This window comes from Penicillium antarcticum (assembly GCF_028974205.1).
Source record: "Penicillium antarcticum strain IBT 31339 chromosome Unknown utg000005l_segment0_segment0, whole genome shotgun sequence".
Lineage (NCBI taxonomy): Eukaryota > Fungi > Ascomycota > Eurotiomycetes > Eurotiales > Aspergillaceae > Penicillium > Penicillium antarcticum.
This window is the reverse complement of record NW_026695303.1, coordinates 1,249,015-1,261,169: the sequence shown is the minus strand read 5'-3', so window position 1 is coordinate 1,261,169 and position 12,155 is coordinate 1,249,015. Positions and strand designations below refer to the sequence as shown.

The window sequence follows — 12,155 nt, the reverse complement described above, 5'->3', positions numbered from 1 at the left end:
GAGCCTTACCCCGGACTTAAGAACCGAGTATACATTCAGCCTATTCTACTATCTATCACCGGTACCCTTGTTCCTTCAGTTCCAATTCCATTCTACATATTCCAGAGTGTAAGTGATGATGATACCCCTCTGTCGTATCCATCAAACATCTGTTCTAACAATATCTTATAGTCAATGACCCAGACTCAACCCTCCATCAGAATGACCATCACATCAAACAACCACACCTCCGCCTGGAAGTGCGAACAATGCGGACTGCCCGGCGTCCGCGTCTCAACAGGCTCAGGCCGCAACAGCTCTGCACACTACAAGTGCGTCCCCTGCAATCGCTCCCTGGGTCCCTGCCCCTGCACAACACCCGGAGCGTACACAACATCCACATGCCCCTGTGGCGCCAGTAAAGCCGATTCACCCGGTCTAGAGGAAGTTCCTCGCGGTGTCTCGATGCTTGCGCCGCGCAAGGGCTCGCTGAACCCCCACAACCCGGACAACGGGTTCGATGAGGACTGGGAGGCGAATTGCAAGCCTGGATACATGGTCTCGCGTTTCAAGGCTGAGGGCCATGAGTTGCTCTGGCCTTGAAAATACTTCTTCTGCATTTTTGGGATTCTTTTTTCGTGGGCCACATAGCGTGCCTTTGCTTTAATTCATGGGTCTGTTACTACTCGATTTTTGCCCCATGGGTGACGCTGGATATTCTTTTCCAGTAACTTAAAAGTTACACTACATCATAATGAGAATTTTAGTCTTTGGACTGGTTTCTTCTCCAGAAATTTTTTTATGGTAGATCTTGAGACTTTGTTCATCGTTTCAGATCCTTGTAAGAATCTTGTTCGTTCCGAGTAGTATTGGTATGTTTTTACTATTTTCTGAACCAAATGTTCGACATATGTCCCGACGTTTTGGTTAGGGCCATACTGCTATTTTGCATCTGAGAAGCTAATATTTTTAATGTGGCGAGAAAAGAAAGGTTTGTCGGGATCCGAAGGGATGATGAATCGCGATGAGAAAAACGCAGATTCAATAGGTACTGAAAACGGCCGCGGCAAACAAACAAATACTACCTGAATTCTCAGGCAAACACATCCTGACAAGATGTAAAAGATCTATAGGCTATGGCTATATTATAGATTCTAACATAGGAAAGTAAGAAGGGCTCTCTGGTAATACCTGTTATATGTAGTCTATAATTATCCAATATTGTATCTATATACGCATGTAGAGTAGTATGTGAATGACAATGCAAACAAAAAGGACGATGAAATCGCTTCAAGGAAAACACCCCAAACACCAAGAAGCCAAAAAAATAAATAAAAAAGGTATTAACAAAGATATGTAGAAAAATGGAAGAAGAGAGTACCAGCCTTAGTTACTACTACCTTTAGCCTTCTTGCCAGGAATGAGCTTCGAGAAGGAAGCCTTCATATCAGCCGAATTCCAGCGCTTGACACGAACAAGGTAGTACATGACAACAGCCATGAAAACATTGAAAGCAATGAATGCCCACATGATACCGAAGTTGCGCCACCTCTGGGAGTAGTAAATACCCGAGGTAGACAGGTACTGATCGGCAACGGTAAGCGAGCAGTAATTGCACTCACTGGTGGAATCAGGGTTGAGCAATTGTCCACCAGCGACGTTGATATACTTCTGCATATACTGAATGCAAGTCTGACCAGAAGGCGGACTGAAAGTGGATGTCTCAGCGGCTGAGCAGACGACCTGGCGATTGTGGAGCTGGGCACCGGCCATACCGCCGACCCAGTAGGTGAAGGGCGAGACGCGGTACATGAAGATCCAGAAGCCGGGGAATGCATCGGGGGGCTGCATGACACCACAGAAAGTGAGGGACATGGCGAAGAGGAGGACGACGACTGCGCTGGCTGTTTGTTCGTCGGGGAGACCCGCGATGACCATATGGGTGAATGTGCTGGCGTAGATGAAGAAAACGATGCAGAAGAGGAGGACTGTGCCTTGGGTTGCTGAGTCGGGGATTCCGACGACGGCGTAGAAGTAGCAGGCGTAGGTGAGCACACCCATCACGATCATGTAAGGGATTTCGACTACCATGTTGGCGACCAAGAAGGCTTTCCAGGAGTAGGATTTGCTGGGGCGTTCGCGGCCTTCGTAGAGGGATCGCTGTGTCACGAATACTGGCATGATCTGTTGGGCTAGGGATGAGAAGATGGTACAGATCATGAAGAGTGAATAGATGATTGTCTGCATTCCCTGTAGGGAAGTCTTCGCTTGGTAGAAGGAGAATCCGATGAAGAGACCGGAGGCGATACCCAGACCCCATTTGGCCAGGACATAAGAGGGCATGCGCCAATATTGCTGGAAGACGCGGTAGGTGACGAGGTAGAGCTGGAACCAGAAAGGCATGGCAAACTCAGAGTGGCTGTTGGCAGAGTCCTCCTCGGAAGAACCAGTCTTGCCCTTCTTTTCCTCGTGGATGCGGTTAAGCTCGGTTTGAACTCCCTTGCTTTCGTCGCTCTGCTTCCACACGTCGAACCAGTCTTCGCCCTGGGGGTTCTTGCCAGCGTTCACGATACCCAGCATGTACTCAGCTGGGTTCTCATCGTCGGCACACTTGCGTGCGCCCTTCGACTCAAAGTAGTCAAGCATGGTGCTGGAGTTTTCGCCAACGGGACCGAAGTAGACAGTCTTACCACCACGGGCAAGGAACAGGAGCTGATCGAATTGCTGGAATAGCATGGCACTGGGTTGATGGATGGTACAGAGAACGGCCTGACCGTGCTCAGCAAGCTTGCGAAGGAAGGAACAAATAGCCCAAGAGCTTTGAGAGTCAAGACCACTGAAGAAAACGTTAGTTACTGGCAAATTGAGAGGAAGTAAAATAAGAATACTCACCTGGTAGGCTCATCCAAGAAGAGAAGCAGCTTGGGCTTCGCGGCCAATTCAACACCAATAGTCAACAGCTTGCGCTGCTCGACGTTCAAACCCTCACCGGGAACACCAACAATGGCCTCGGCGAACTCCTCCATCTTCAACATGCGGATGACGTCCTCAACGTAGTCATGCTTCTCCTGGATAGAGACAGAAGCAGGCTGGCGCAGCATAGCACTGAAACGAAGTGATTCACGAACAGTAGCAGTATCAAGGTGAAGATCTTGCTGCTGGACATAGCCAGTCTTGCGCTGGAAACTGTCGTCGAGTCCGTTACCATTGACGAACATGTCACCAGTAATGACACCCATGGAAGTCCGGTGAGCCAAGACATCGAGCAAAGTGGTCTTACCGGCACCACTGACACCCATAAGGGCAGTCAGAGTTCCGGGCTTGACCCATCCAGAAACATTATCCAAAAGTCGGCGGGGTTCACCCTTGATCTCGATATCGTAGGACACATCGCGCCAGGTGAAGACGTCAGTCTGGGGCTGAATGGCGCCCATGCCCTTGTCATCAGAGGTCGTAGTACGCTCGGCAACTACTCCTTCCTTGGAGTTTTCCACATCAGATCCGTGATTTTGCAAGCTGGGAGGTTCGTGGCCACGGCGGAAGACAAGAGCCTCGGCGGTGCTTGTGGTGGCAGAGTTCAACTCGCAAGCAACGAAATAGATAAGCATGAAGCCAACTAGGAACGCGATCAGGATACCAAAGTTTCGCCAGACATGACTGTAGCTGTAGTCATAGTTCAGCTGGATGTAGCGATCACCATTGACGGTCAACCTGCCGGGCTCCGAGCCAGCAGCCGAGCAACTGAACGAGCTACCCGACAAGTCGGCGTAGGAGGGGACGAAGGACGAGCAAGGGAACTCGCGACCGTGGAATTCGTTTGCGATCAGGATCTCGAAGGCGTAGTAGATGGGGTTGAGGTAATGGATCCACTCGAACCATGGGTGCATGGATGGAACTGGGAGTACGAAACCGGTGTAGACAACCAAAGCAAGAATCATGACTCCTGCCAGACCCATTGCCTGCGAAATCGTTTTGGTGACAGCTGCCAGTGTACGGAAGACTGCACTCATGACAAAAGTGATGACGAAGGTAATAAGGAAGTAGAGGAAGAAGTTGCCGGCATCGCGCTTCAGACCAGCCAGGAAGTATAGAATGATGTTGAACACAACAGCCAGAGCAAATTTGACTGGAATGTCACTTAGAACGCCGGCAATGGCTTCCGTGGCGGGATGATAAAAGGCGAATGAATTGTGCTTTTCGACGATAGGGCGTTGGGAGTAAAGACTGTTGATTTCGGACATGGCTGTGAGGGCGTTGAGAAGGACGGCAAAGAACAAGGTTGCACCCTTTGACGTGAAGCCAGCAGTTGCATCTGTTGTCCCGTAGAAGACAGAACCAATAATGAGAGCCATAATAATATTAGTCACAATGACGGAGACAGTCGAGGCGGCATCGTTCCAAAGTCGTTGATACGCGCGAGTGGTGTTGAGCTTGATCTGCATGGGAATACTGATAAGGTATGGAGACTTAGGCCGAGTGTGGTTGGCCTGAGCACCACGCTTGCGATCCTGGAGTTGAGTAGCGGCAGGCGCATCATGAGCCACAGGATTCTCCGACTCATAATCGGCGATCTGGTCCTGCAGTTGCTTGTATTGAGGAGACTTAAGCCATGCGGCCTCGAACTCTTCAGGGGTGCGGGGTACACGGTTTTCCATGCCAGGCTTGGCCTTGCGCTCTTGGGGGTTCGTCACTGAGGTGAGGAAGTCTCCAGTGGTTTGACGAGTCGGGCAATCCCAACCCTGTTCCTCGAAGTATGACTTGGCACCTGAAGCGGTTCCGAAGTAGACCTGGTGGCCTTCATATAGGACAATCACCTTATCAAAGACATCGTAGATGCTCTGACTGGCTTGATAAGCAGCGACTGCGTGAGTTGAGCCGGTGATATCAGAAGACAGGCGCAGAGCCTCGACAAACTTCAATGCGGTGGCTGAGTCCAATCCTCGGGTGGAATTATCCCAAGCCGCAATTGGGGCATGGGCAACAGCCATCTCTGCAATACTAACACGCTTGCGCTCTCCACCAGAGACGCCACGGATGAAATCGTCTCCGACACGTGTGTTGTAGGTGTGGGAGAGTCCGAAGACTGCCATTGTAATCTGGGCGACATAACGGGCGTGTTCAGCTCGGGACATGCCCTCAAATCGATGAGCGGGAGTTCTGGTTGAGGCGGCGAATTCTAACGTTTGACCAACGGTTAGATGGGGGAAGTGTCGGTCAACCTATAGTGACTTGCATTAGCTGATATTCCCAAAAAGTGGAACTGTGGGGCATGTGTTACCTCTTGGTTGTATACCAGTTCACCCTTGAATTCCTGGACCATGCGCGACTGGGGAATTCCATTGTAGTGAATCACGCTCTCGGAATCCTTCTGCAGACCGTGCAGCTCTCCGGTAAGGGACTTCAGGAGGGTACTGCAACCAGCACCAGGACGGCCCAGGACGAGCAACAGCTCGCCACTCTTCATCAGACCATTGAAGTCTTTCAAAATTCGCCTTTGGGGTGACTTGTTGCCACGGAAAAGCTGGGGCAAGCGCAGTGGAGCAGTCAATGTTGATGAAACTGTGTCTTGGTATTGCAATGCAGCACCAGATCCGTATACATTGAGGTCCTTGAAAATGACGTCCGAGGTGTGTCCCTGTGGGCCATCGCGGCTGATATCCTTGAAAGCAAGCTTGAGCCACTTCCGCAAATCAAAGTTCCCGGATTGAGGATCGAGGGAAGAGTCTTCTTGGGCAAGGGCGGTTAATGTGTCGCCTCCCCAGGTTGATTGGCGGCGAGATCGTTGTGTGGCGATTTTCGTGAGGGTCTCTACATCAACTTCATCGATAAGGGTCATAGGATTGTCCTCTGTCTCGATAGAGTGATCGCCGGTGTTGGGTGGAGATCCCTCATGTTTTTCCTTCAGCTCGAAAGAGCTCGTATCCGACGCCATGATGGCGCAGTGGGATATAAGCTAGAGGAGGGTTGTGAAGAGAGATCAAGTTTGAAACTAAAGATTTAAATCCCGATCTAAGGGGGGGTAGAAACAATATTTAAATGTCTGTTCGCATATTGGTCTGGCCGTTTCGGAATGTCCGCTCCCCCTTTGTATATGTGGGTCCGGAGAACGGATGCAAATCAACTATTAACGATTATTGGACTCAGCCTGACATGGTGGATCAATGATTCATCACCTCTCGTATCGGACCTAGTTAAGGCCCGACATGTGGTAAATCTCTTAACGGTCCAACGCAAAAATTAAGTCTCGGCCCGTGAGCCAATTCGACCCGCTGACTCAGCGGCTCCCGATCCCGACCGGGCGAAATGCCAAGGTTCCGAGACTTATGTCTGCATAAGCCCCAGATCTGTAATGCCGGGGCCATGATCGCCCGGCTTGACTTTAGCTCGCAATAGCTTGCGAGGGCTTGCGAGGATCCTCCCGTGCGTCACAATTCTAATTCCGTCACTCCAGTCTTTGTTTTTATTTAATGGGGGTTCACACATTCACAGGCTTTTAGTTTGTTTCTGATGTCCGATTTTTTTTTGTTCATCATTATGTACTGTCACTCGGTTGAAAGTTCGGTCGAATATGGTCCGGCCAAGTCTCTCGGCTCGGGTTCTCAGTTCCCGCTAGGAACAGCCCCACCCACGTCACGGAGTTCATCTTAAACCCGCCCGGACGGTTTAGTCCGATATACCAAAATAGAAAGGCTTTTCAAACTTCATAACCATGTGGAAAATCTAGCTTTTGGCTATTGAGTCTAGTGGCTCTATCACATGCCACTCCGCCTTATCAAAGGCCTTCTTTTTAAGTCCGTATCCCCCTTTCGTGCACCCTTTCATAATTTCTGCACTTTCGGCTTACCTACATTAAATCTTAGTCAGCCTGCCTTGGCGCAAGGATGCAGTCGTCAGCGGCGACTTGCACCTATACAATCCTTGCTTGGCAATTATGGAGGGCCTAAAACATGTACTTGCCATTAATCTGGTTCAGATTGCAATCCTGATGTGAAACGGTTCGCATCCCAGGGCATTGGAGTTTCTTGGCAAGATGCGATGATTCATAAAAATTCTTGGCACTTCACTGAGTACGGACTAAGAGGACCTTGTGAGCCTTCCGATCGTTGAACAGCCAACAGGCCTCCTCGGCCTCTTCAAGCTTTATAGAGCGGTCACACAAGAAAGACACTTTGTCTTGCACCTTATCCAGTGTCGCGAGAGCCTCTTCGAAGATACCGCGAACAGGACAGTGGCCCCATGCGATGGTCACGTTTTTACCATATAGAACTGGTCCCTCGAGAGCAACTGTCTCCGTCTGAACTCCGACGCTGCTGATACTACCGAACGTACGCACAATGTCCACACAGAGCCGCATGGCATCAAGCGTTCCCACCACCTCGAGCAGAATATCGGCACCGCATCTATCAGTGGCAGCCTTGATAGCCGCCCCCGGATCTTCGTTGAGCAGAAGTGGCTTTGCACCTAAGCGCTCTGCTTCTGCAAGGCATTCAGGGACCATTTCAATGACAAAGGCAATATCACATCGTGTCAACGCCGTTGCAATAGCGCAGATCCCAACGGGCCACATCCAACCACAACCATGACGCTTGATTTGGCTTCCTTTGTGGACAATGTCTTTAAAAAACGGAACGCACAGAAATATCCAGTGGCGAATATGTCTACCATGAGAACAAGCAGATTGGGTGGGTTCGATGGTGGTGCGTGGATCAATAATGAGTCTGGTTGAGGCACGCGAACATATGGGAACATATTTGGCTTGTCCGCCATCGATTTATGTGGGTTCCTGCGCTATTTCCTATCCAGGGAATTGACGTTAACTCGGTTCAAAAGTCTCCGAGATAGGCTTATCTTACCAAACAAGAAGCTTTTCGTGCAGCGGCTGTTTTCACGTCTATGACAATAGCAGCAGTCACCTCACAGTGTTGAGAAGGTAGTCTATTTATGATTAGTTCTAAGTTTCCAGCATTTGTGACCATGAAACCAGTATAGCATACCACAGCCACGTCCCCAAGCTTGAACCCCTTCACTTCTCGGCCAACCTCATGAACACTTCCAACCTTACTTTCAAAATCACGTCATTGTCGTCTTGGATTTGAGGTCTTGGTCGATCCTCCACGCCGATCTTTCCGACACCTTGAAAGACGGCTGCTCTCATGATTTGTCCCTTGGGCATAGTGAGTATATTGCTCAATTCACATTTAATTGGTCGGTATTTTTGTAAGACCCTAAGCTTCGAGGAACAACAATTCAATACTGAAGAAATGAATCCCCGCACCCCCAAAGATATCCATGGGGTGTTAGAGGTATCTAACTATGGGTTTGGGGAATTGCTTACAAACATTGGGGAATGAGATTCACCCACAGACGCCAGGCCAGGTCTTGGCGTTTTGGGGAAGGTATGAGGGGGTTAAACACCCATTTTGTCACCATACTTGATTAACCCTCTTGCTAACGGGATAGACTTGATAATTATATGACTCTGACATGGGATTGGCATGTCTCAATATCCAAGCTACCCTTTCTATTGAGCAGCAAAAATTTCAATAGATACTGTGTTTGGTTAAATTGTGCAGTGGAGGCGCGATAGCTTAGCTTGATCCTTCCTTCTACTGGTGCTCACCGGTATATAAACTTCAACTTCATCCGTTTTCTGGACTTCTTGAATTGGTGACTTGTGTTTTATAACTCAATTTCAGTTCATTCTAGCGGAATCTCATTATGCTTTTTCTACCAGAAACAAGCTCAAATACCATTCTTTATTGTCGCCGAATCACTTCTGATCCCAATAAAAATCACCTTCTTGACCGGCAATTCGCTCCGCCAACGTATGTATATCGTTGATAGATAGAATATACTACTCTTTCTTTGAGGCATTTATAATCGCTGATCAGGGTATATACAGATATAATCTAGGAGAAATAGGCTGCGTCTTTTTCGCTATCTTTGTTGGGACTGCCATATCCTTGGTCATCTATAACGCCTATGTCTATTCCATGTTTATACCTCGAGTCCGTGATGGTGAAATGGTCAAGGGCGAAAACGTCCTCGAACCTGCATTGACCGCTTGCTTTAGCCCTCCGATTGGACTATTTCTCTTTGGCTGGGCTGCTCGAGATAGTGTCCACTGGATCGTGCCCACAATCGGCATTGTGATTTATCCAGCCTCGGTATTCATTCTTCTCCGGCGTTTGTTTCTATAAATTTCAGCATGCTACCCACAAAACTTTGGAATATCTACATACCCGCTTTTATCTTTTTAGATGTTATTTAAAAGCCCATAGAATAAATCATTACCCAATCCATGTATTAAGCTTTAGTTTGACATGCTCCCTGGGGTCCTGATCACTTGGAGTCCTGGCCTTTTTCGACCTCAGTCAACGTATTCGAACTTCCCTCGAGCTTAAGAGTACCGAAGCGTTAAACACTTCTATTGACATTTGATCTGCCAAAAGTGAAGATGTTCACTTCATCTCCCACGTTAGTAAGTTAACCCCAATGGCAACGTATTATGTAATCTATTGGAGAAGAAAATGCCTCATTATCGCCTCCATATACCCCCCCCCCATTAACACCCCTCATCGATCATGCCTAGAGGGAGACCCAAATTGCAGGTGGCCCCTTGTCGCTTCTGTAAGAAATAGTTTAAGCGTTTCGAGCACCTGCAGAGACATGAGCGTATTCGTCCGTAGCCTGGACCCCTTGACTGATGTTCCTTCCGTATATTGACCTACCCACAGATACTCGGGAGAAGTCATTTGTTTGTCAATGCAGCCGCGCTTTCTCTAGACAGTAAGCTTAAGCCTGTCGATCTGGGCTCATATAGTTAATGTTCTCTTCATAGGGACCTTCTAAGTCGCCACGAACGACTTTGCCACTCACCCGCTAATGTTGAAGACCCGACTGCGGCCAATGATACTGCAAACCACCCCCAACTTAACAATAACACCCCCAATATTCAAATACAGGACACAGAGGGCTTGATATCAGACCCACATGCAAATTTCGAGAGCAGTCCGATCTACAATAGACCAGACGTGGAGTCTCAGAACGCAAATCTGCTATCAACCTATGGCCCTGTCGGTACTTCTAATATTGACGGTTCCTACTACCAAATGGGTTTTGGTCTTGGATTGCCAGATGAGTTGGATCCCTGGAACACTGATGTCCTTTCCTTCAATAATGTCGTCCCTTCTCATTTCCTGGACAGCGATATATCGCTCTGCGATCTTTTCCAGCAATTCCCCCCACAAGACCAGCCGACAACACAGGCAGATTTTCGACCTACCACGGATTTAGTTGGACTTACACTGCCTCAGGAGGCAGCCCCCCAGAACCCTCCACTTCCACCACGATTCCCTTCAACCAATGACCAGTTGCACAATAACAATCTTGATGCAGAATCGGACACCGTGGGATGTCCTTGGATCCTGTCATCTGCTGCCTACAAGCAGATTTCGGAAAAGGTGGCGCAAAATAAGTCGATTTTACCTGACTTCAAACTTCCGTCCAAATTCACTCTCATTCGTTACCTCGAAGGATACTTTTGCGGGTTCCATGATCACTTACCTTTCCTTCATCCGGTAACATTCGACCCGCAAAATATCGAGCCTGAGCTGTTTCTCGCACTGACCGCGTGCGGGGCATTATATCGGTTCGAACACGCCAAGGGCTATGAACTTTATGATGCTGCCCGTTGTCTCGTGGACCGAAGCTTTTCCAACCGCCGGCGCCGTACCATGGGAAGCATGACAATTAACTCCCCAGCGTCTGTGTATTCAAGAGGAAATCCGTATTCCCCGTCAAAGTCTTCGAATGCGCACCAGTCAGCTGGAGGTTCCAGCAATTACAATGAGCAAGAGTCGCAAGCATGTCTTCAAAGGGCCCAGGCACTCATCATTCTTATGGCCATGAGCGCATGGGGGGAGCAGCCGCCTGTTCAAGACAGTCTAGCGATGGGAAGTCAGCTTGCGGTACTTGTACGAGAAATAGGGATCAGCCATTCAGATGATACGAAGGATATGAGCTTGACATGGACATCCTGGGCCATGCACCAGCAACGGAGACGTACCTTGCTCGTCGCATATAACCTCTTTAATCTTCACAGCATCGCTTACAACGTTCCACCGCTAATTCCTAACCATGAAGTGGCCCTCTTTCTGCCGTCCTGCGAGGCAGAGTGGAAGGTCAGATCACAGGAAAGCTGGGAACAGTACCGCCAAGGATACTCTTACCGTGAACATGCTTTCACAGTAATATTGGGTCGTCTACTCCAGGGCCTTAGTGTATCCGACTATGGTGCCATCTCTGCTTTCTCGAATTATGTCCTCATACACGGGCTCGTCCAAAAAATCAACCTTGAGCACCAAACCGCAACTTTTCTTCCTGAAGATGGATCGTCAATGCGCCCGCAATTACTTAAGATAATGGAGACGGCGTTACGATCTTGGCAATCTTCATGGGAAGCCACCTACGAATCAACACTTGATCCTTGCTCACCTAAGGGCCCCCTTGGGTTCAATGCAACCGCATTGCTACGACTGGCATATATCCGACTTAATGCCAATCTAGGGCCCTGCCGCGACCTCATCTCTGGTAATTCAGCTCGCATCCAGCAGATCTTCACTAGAACCGATACGGTCTGTCTTTCTCGCTCCCCGTCATTGGACCGGGCTGTCTTACAGTCTATCCATGCTCTCAGCATTCCGGTCCGTGTCGGCATTCTATACTTGGCACGGACCCAGACTCTGCACTGGAGCATCCAACACTCGATATGCAGCCTCGAATGTGCGTTCCTCTTGACTAGATGGTTACAAGAGCTTGCTAAAGCCGTCAGTGTTGGAGGAATGACAGCGCTTCGAGGAGATGAGCAAAAATTGCTTGCTATGATAACAAATCTAATTCAAGAGACACATCTTCAAGAGACGTTGGAATATCGGGAGGATCTTTCAACTCGGATCAACCGTCTGGCAGCTTCAACCGCTCGACTTTGGGCGGAGATATCTAGTGCTACCCATGTTTTCACGATTGTTCATCGTATTGGGGCCTCCTTGTCTACGGTTGCTGATATTCTAGAATCTGTATTACCCCCGCCTTGCCTTCCTAATACCTAGTAGCTTTACTCAAAACTATGTTTGATTACCATCATGCTGCAGAAATCATAGAAGCCATAATTACTG

The 12,155-nt window shown here is 48.9% G+C and overlaps 4 protein-coding genes across 4 annotated transcripts; 2 read left to right on the top strand and 2 right to left on the bottom strand.

Annotated features, from left to right (window-relative positions):
- Positions 1-201: 201 nt before the first annotated feature.
- N7508_005115 (uncharacterized protein) lies at positions 202-582 on the top strand (the record flags this gene model as incomplete). Its single annotated transcript, XM_058463181.1, has 1 exon — positions 202-582. The coding sequence occupies one exon, from the start codon at positions 202-204 to the stop codon at positions 580-582; it is 381 nt and encodes a 126-aa protein (XP_058319659.1).
- Positions 583-1,365: 783 nt separating this feature from the next.
- On the bottom strand, positions 1,366-5,911 carry N7508_005114 (uncharacterized protein; the record flags this gene model as incomplete). The annotated part of the gene is made up of 3 exons (XM_058463180.1): positions 1,366-2,815; positions 2,872-5,198; positions 5,258-5,911. The coding sequence occupies 3 exons, from the start codon at positions 5,909-5,911 to the stop codon at positions 1,366-1,368; spliced, it is 4,431 nt and encodes a 1,476-aa protein (XP_058319658.1).
- Positions 5,912-7,039: 1,128 nt separating this feature from the next.
- N7508_005113 (uncharacterized protein) lies at positions 7,040-7,546 on the bottom strand (the record flags this gene model as incomplete). Its single annotated transcript, XM_058463179.1, has 1 exon — positions 7,040-7,546. The coding sequence occupies one exon, from the start codon at positions 7,544-7,546 to the stop codon at positions 7,040-7,042; it is 507 nt and encodes a 168-aa protein (XP_058319657.1).
- A 2,102-nt stretch (positions 7,547-9,648) lies between these two features.
- N7508_005112 (fungal specific transcription factor domain-containing protein) lies at positions 9,649-12,089 on the top strand (the record flags this gene model as incomplete). Its single annotated transcript, XM_058463178.1, has 3 exons — positions 9,649-9,664; positions 9,717-9,768; positions 9,821-12,089. The coding sequence occupies 3 exons, from the start codon at positions 9,649-9,651 to the stop codon at positions 12,087-12,089; spliced, it is 2,337 nt and encodes a 778-aa protein (XP_058319656.1).
- Between the last annotated feature and the right edge of the window lie 66 nt (positions 12,090-12,155).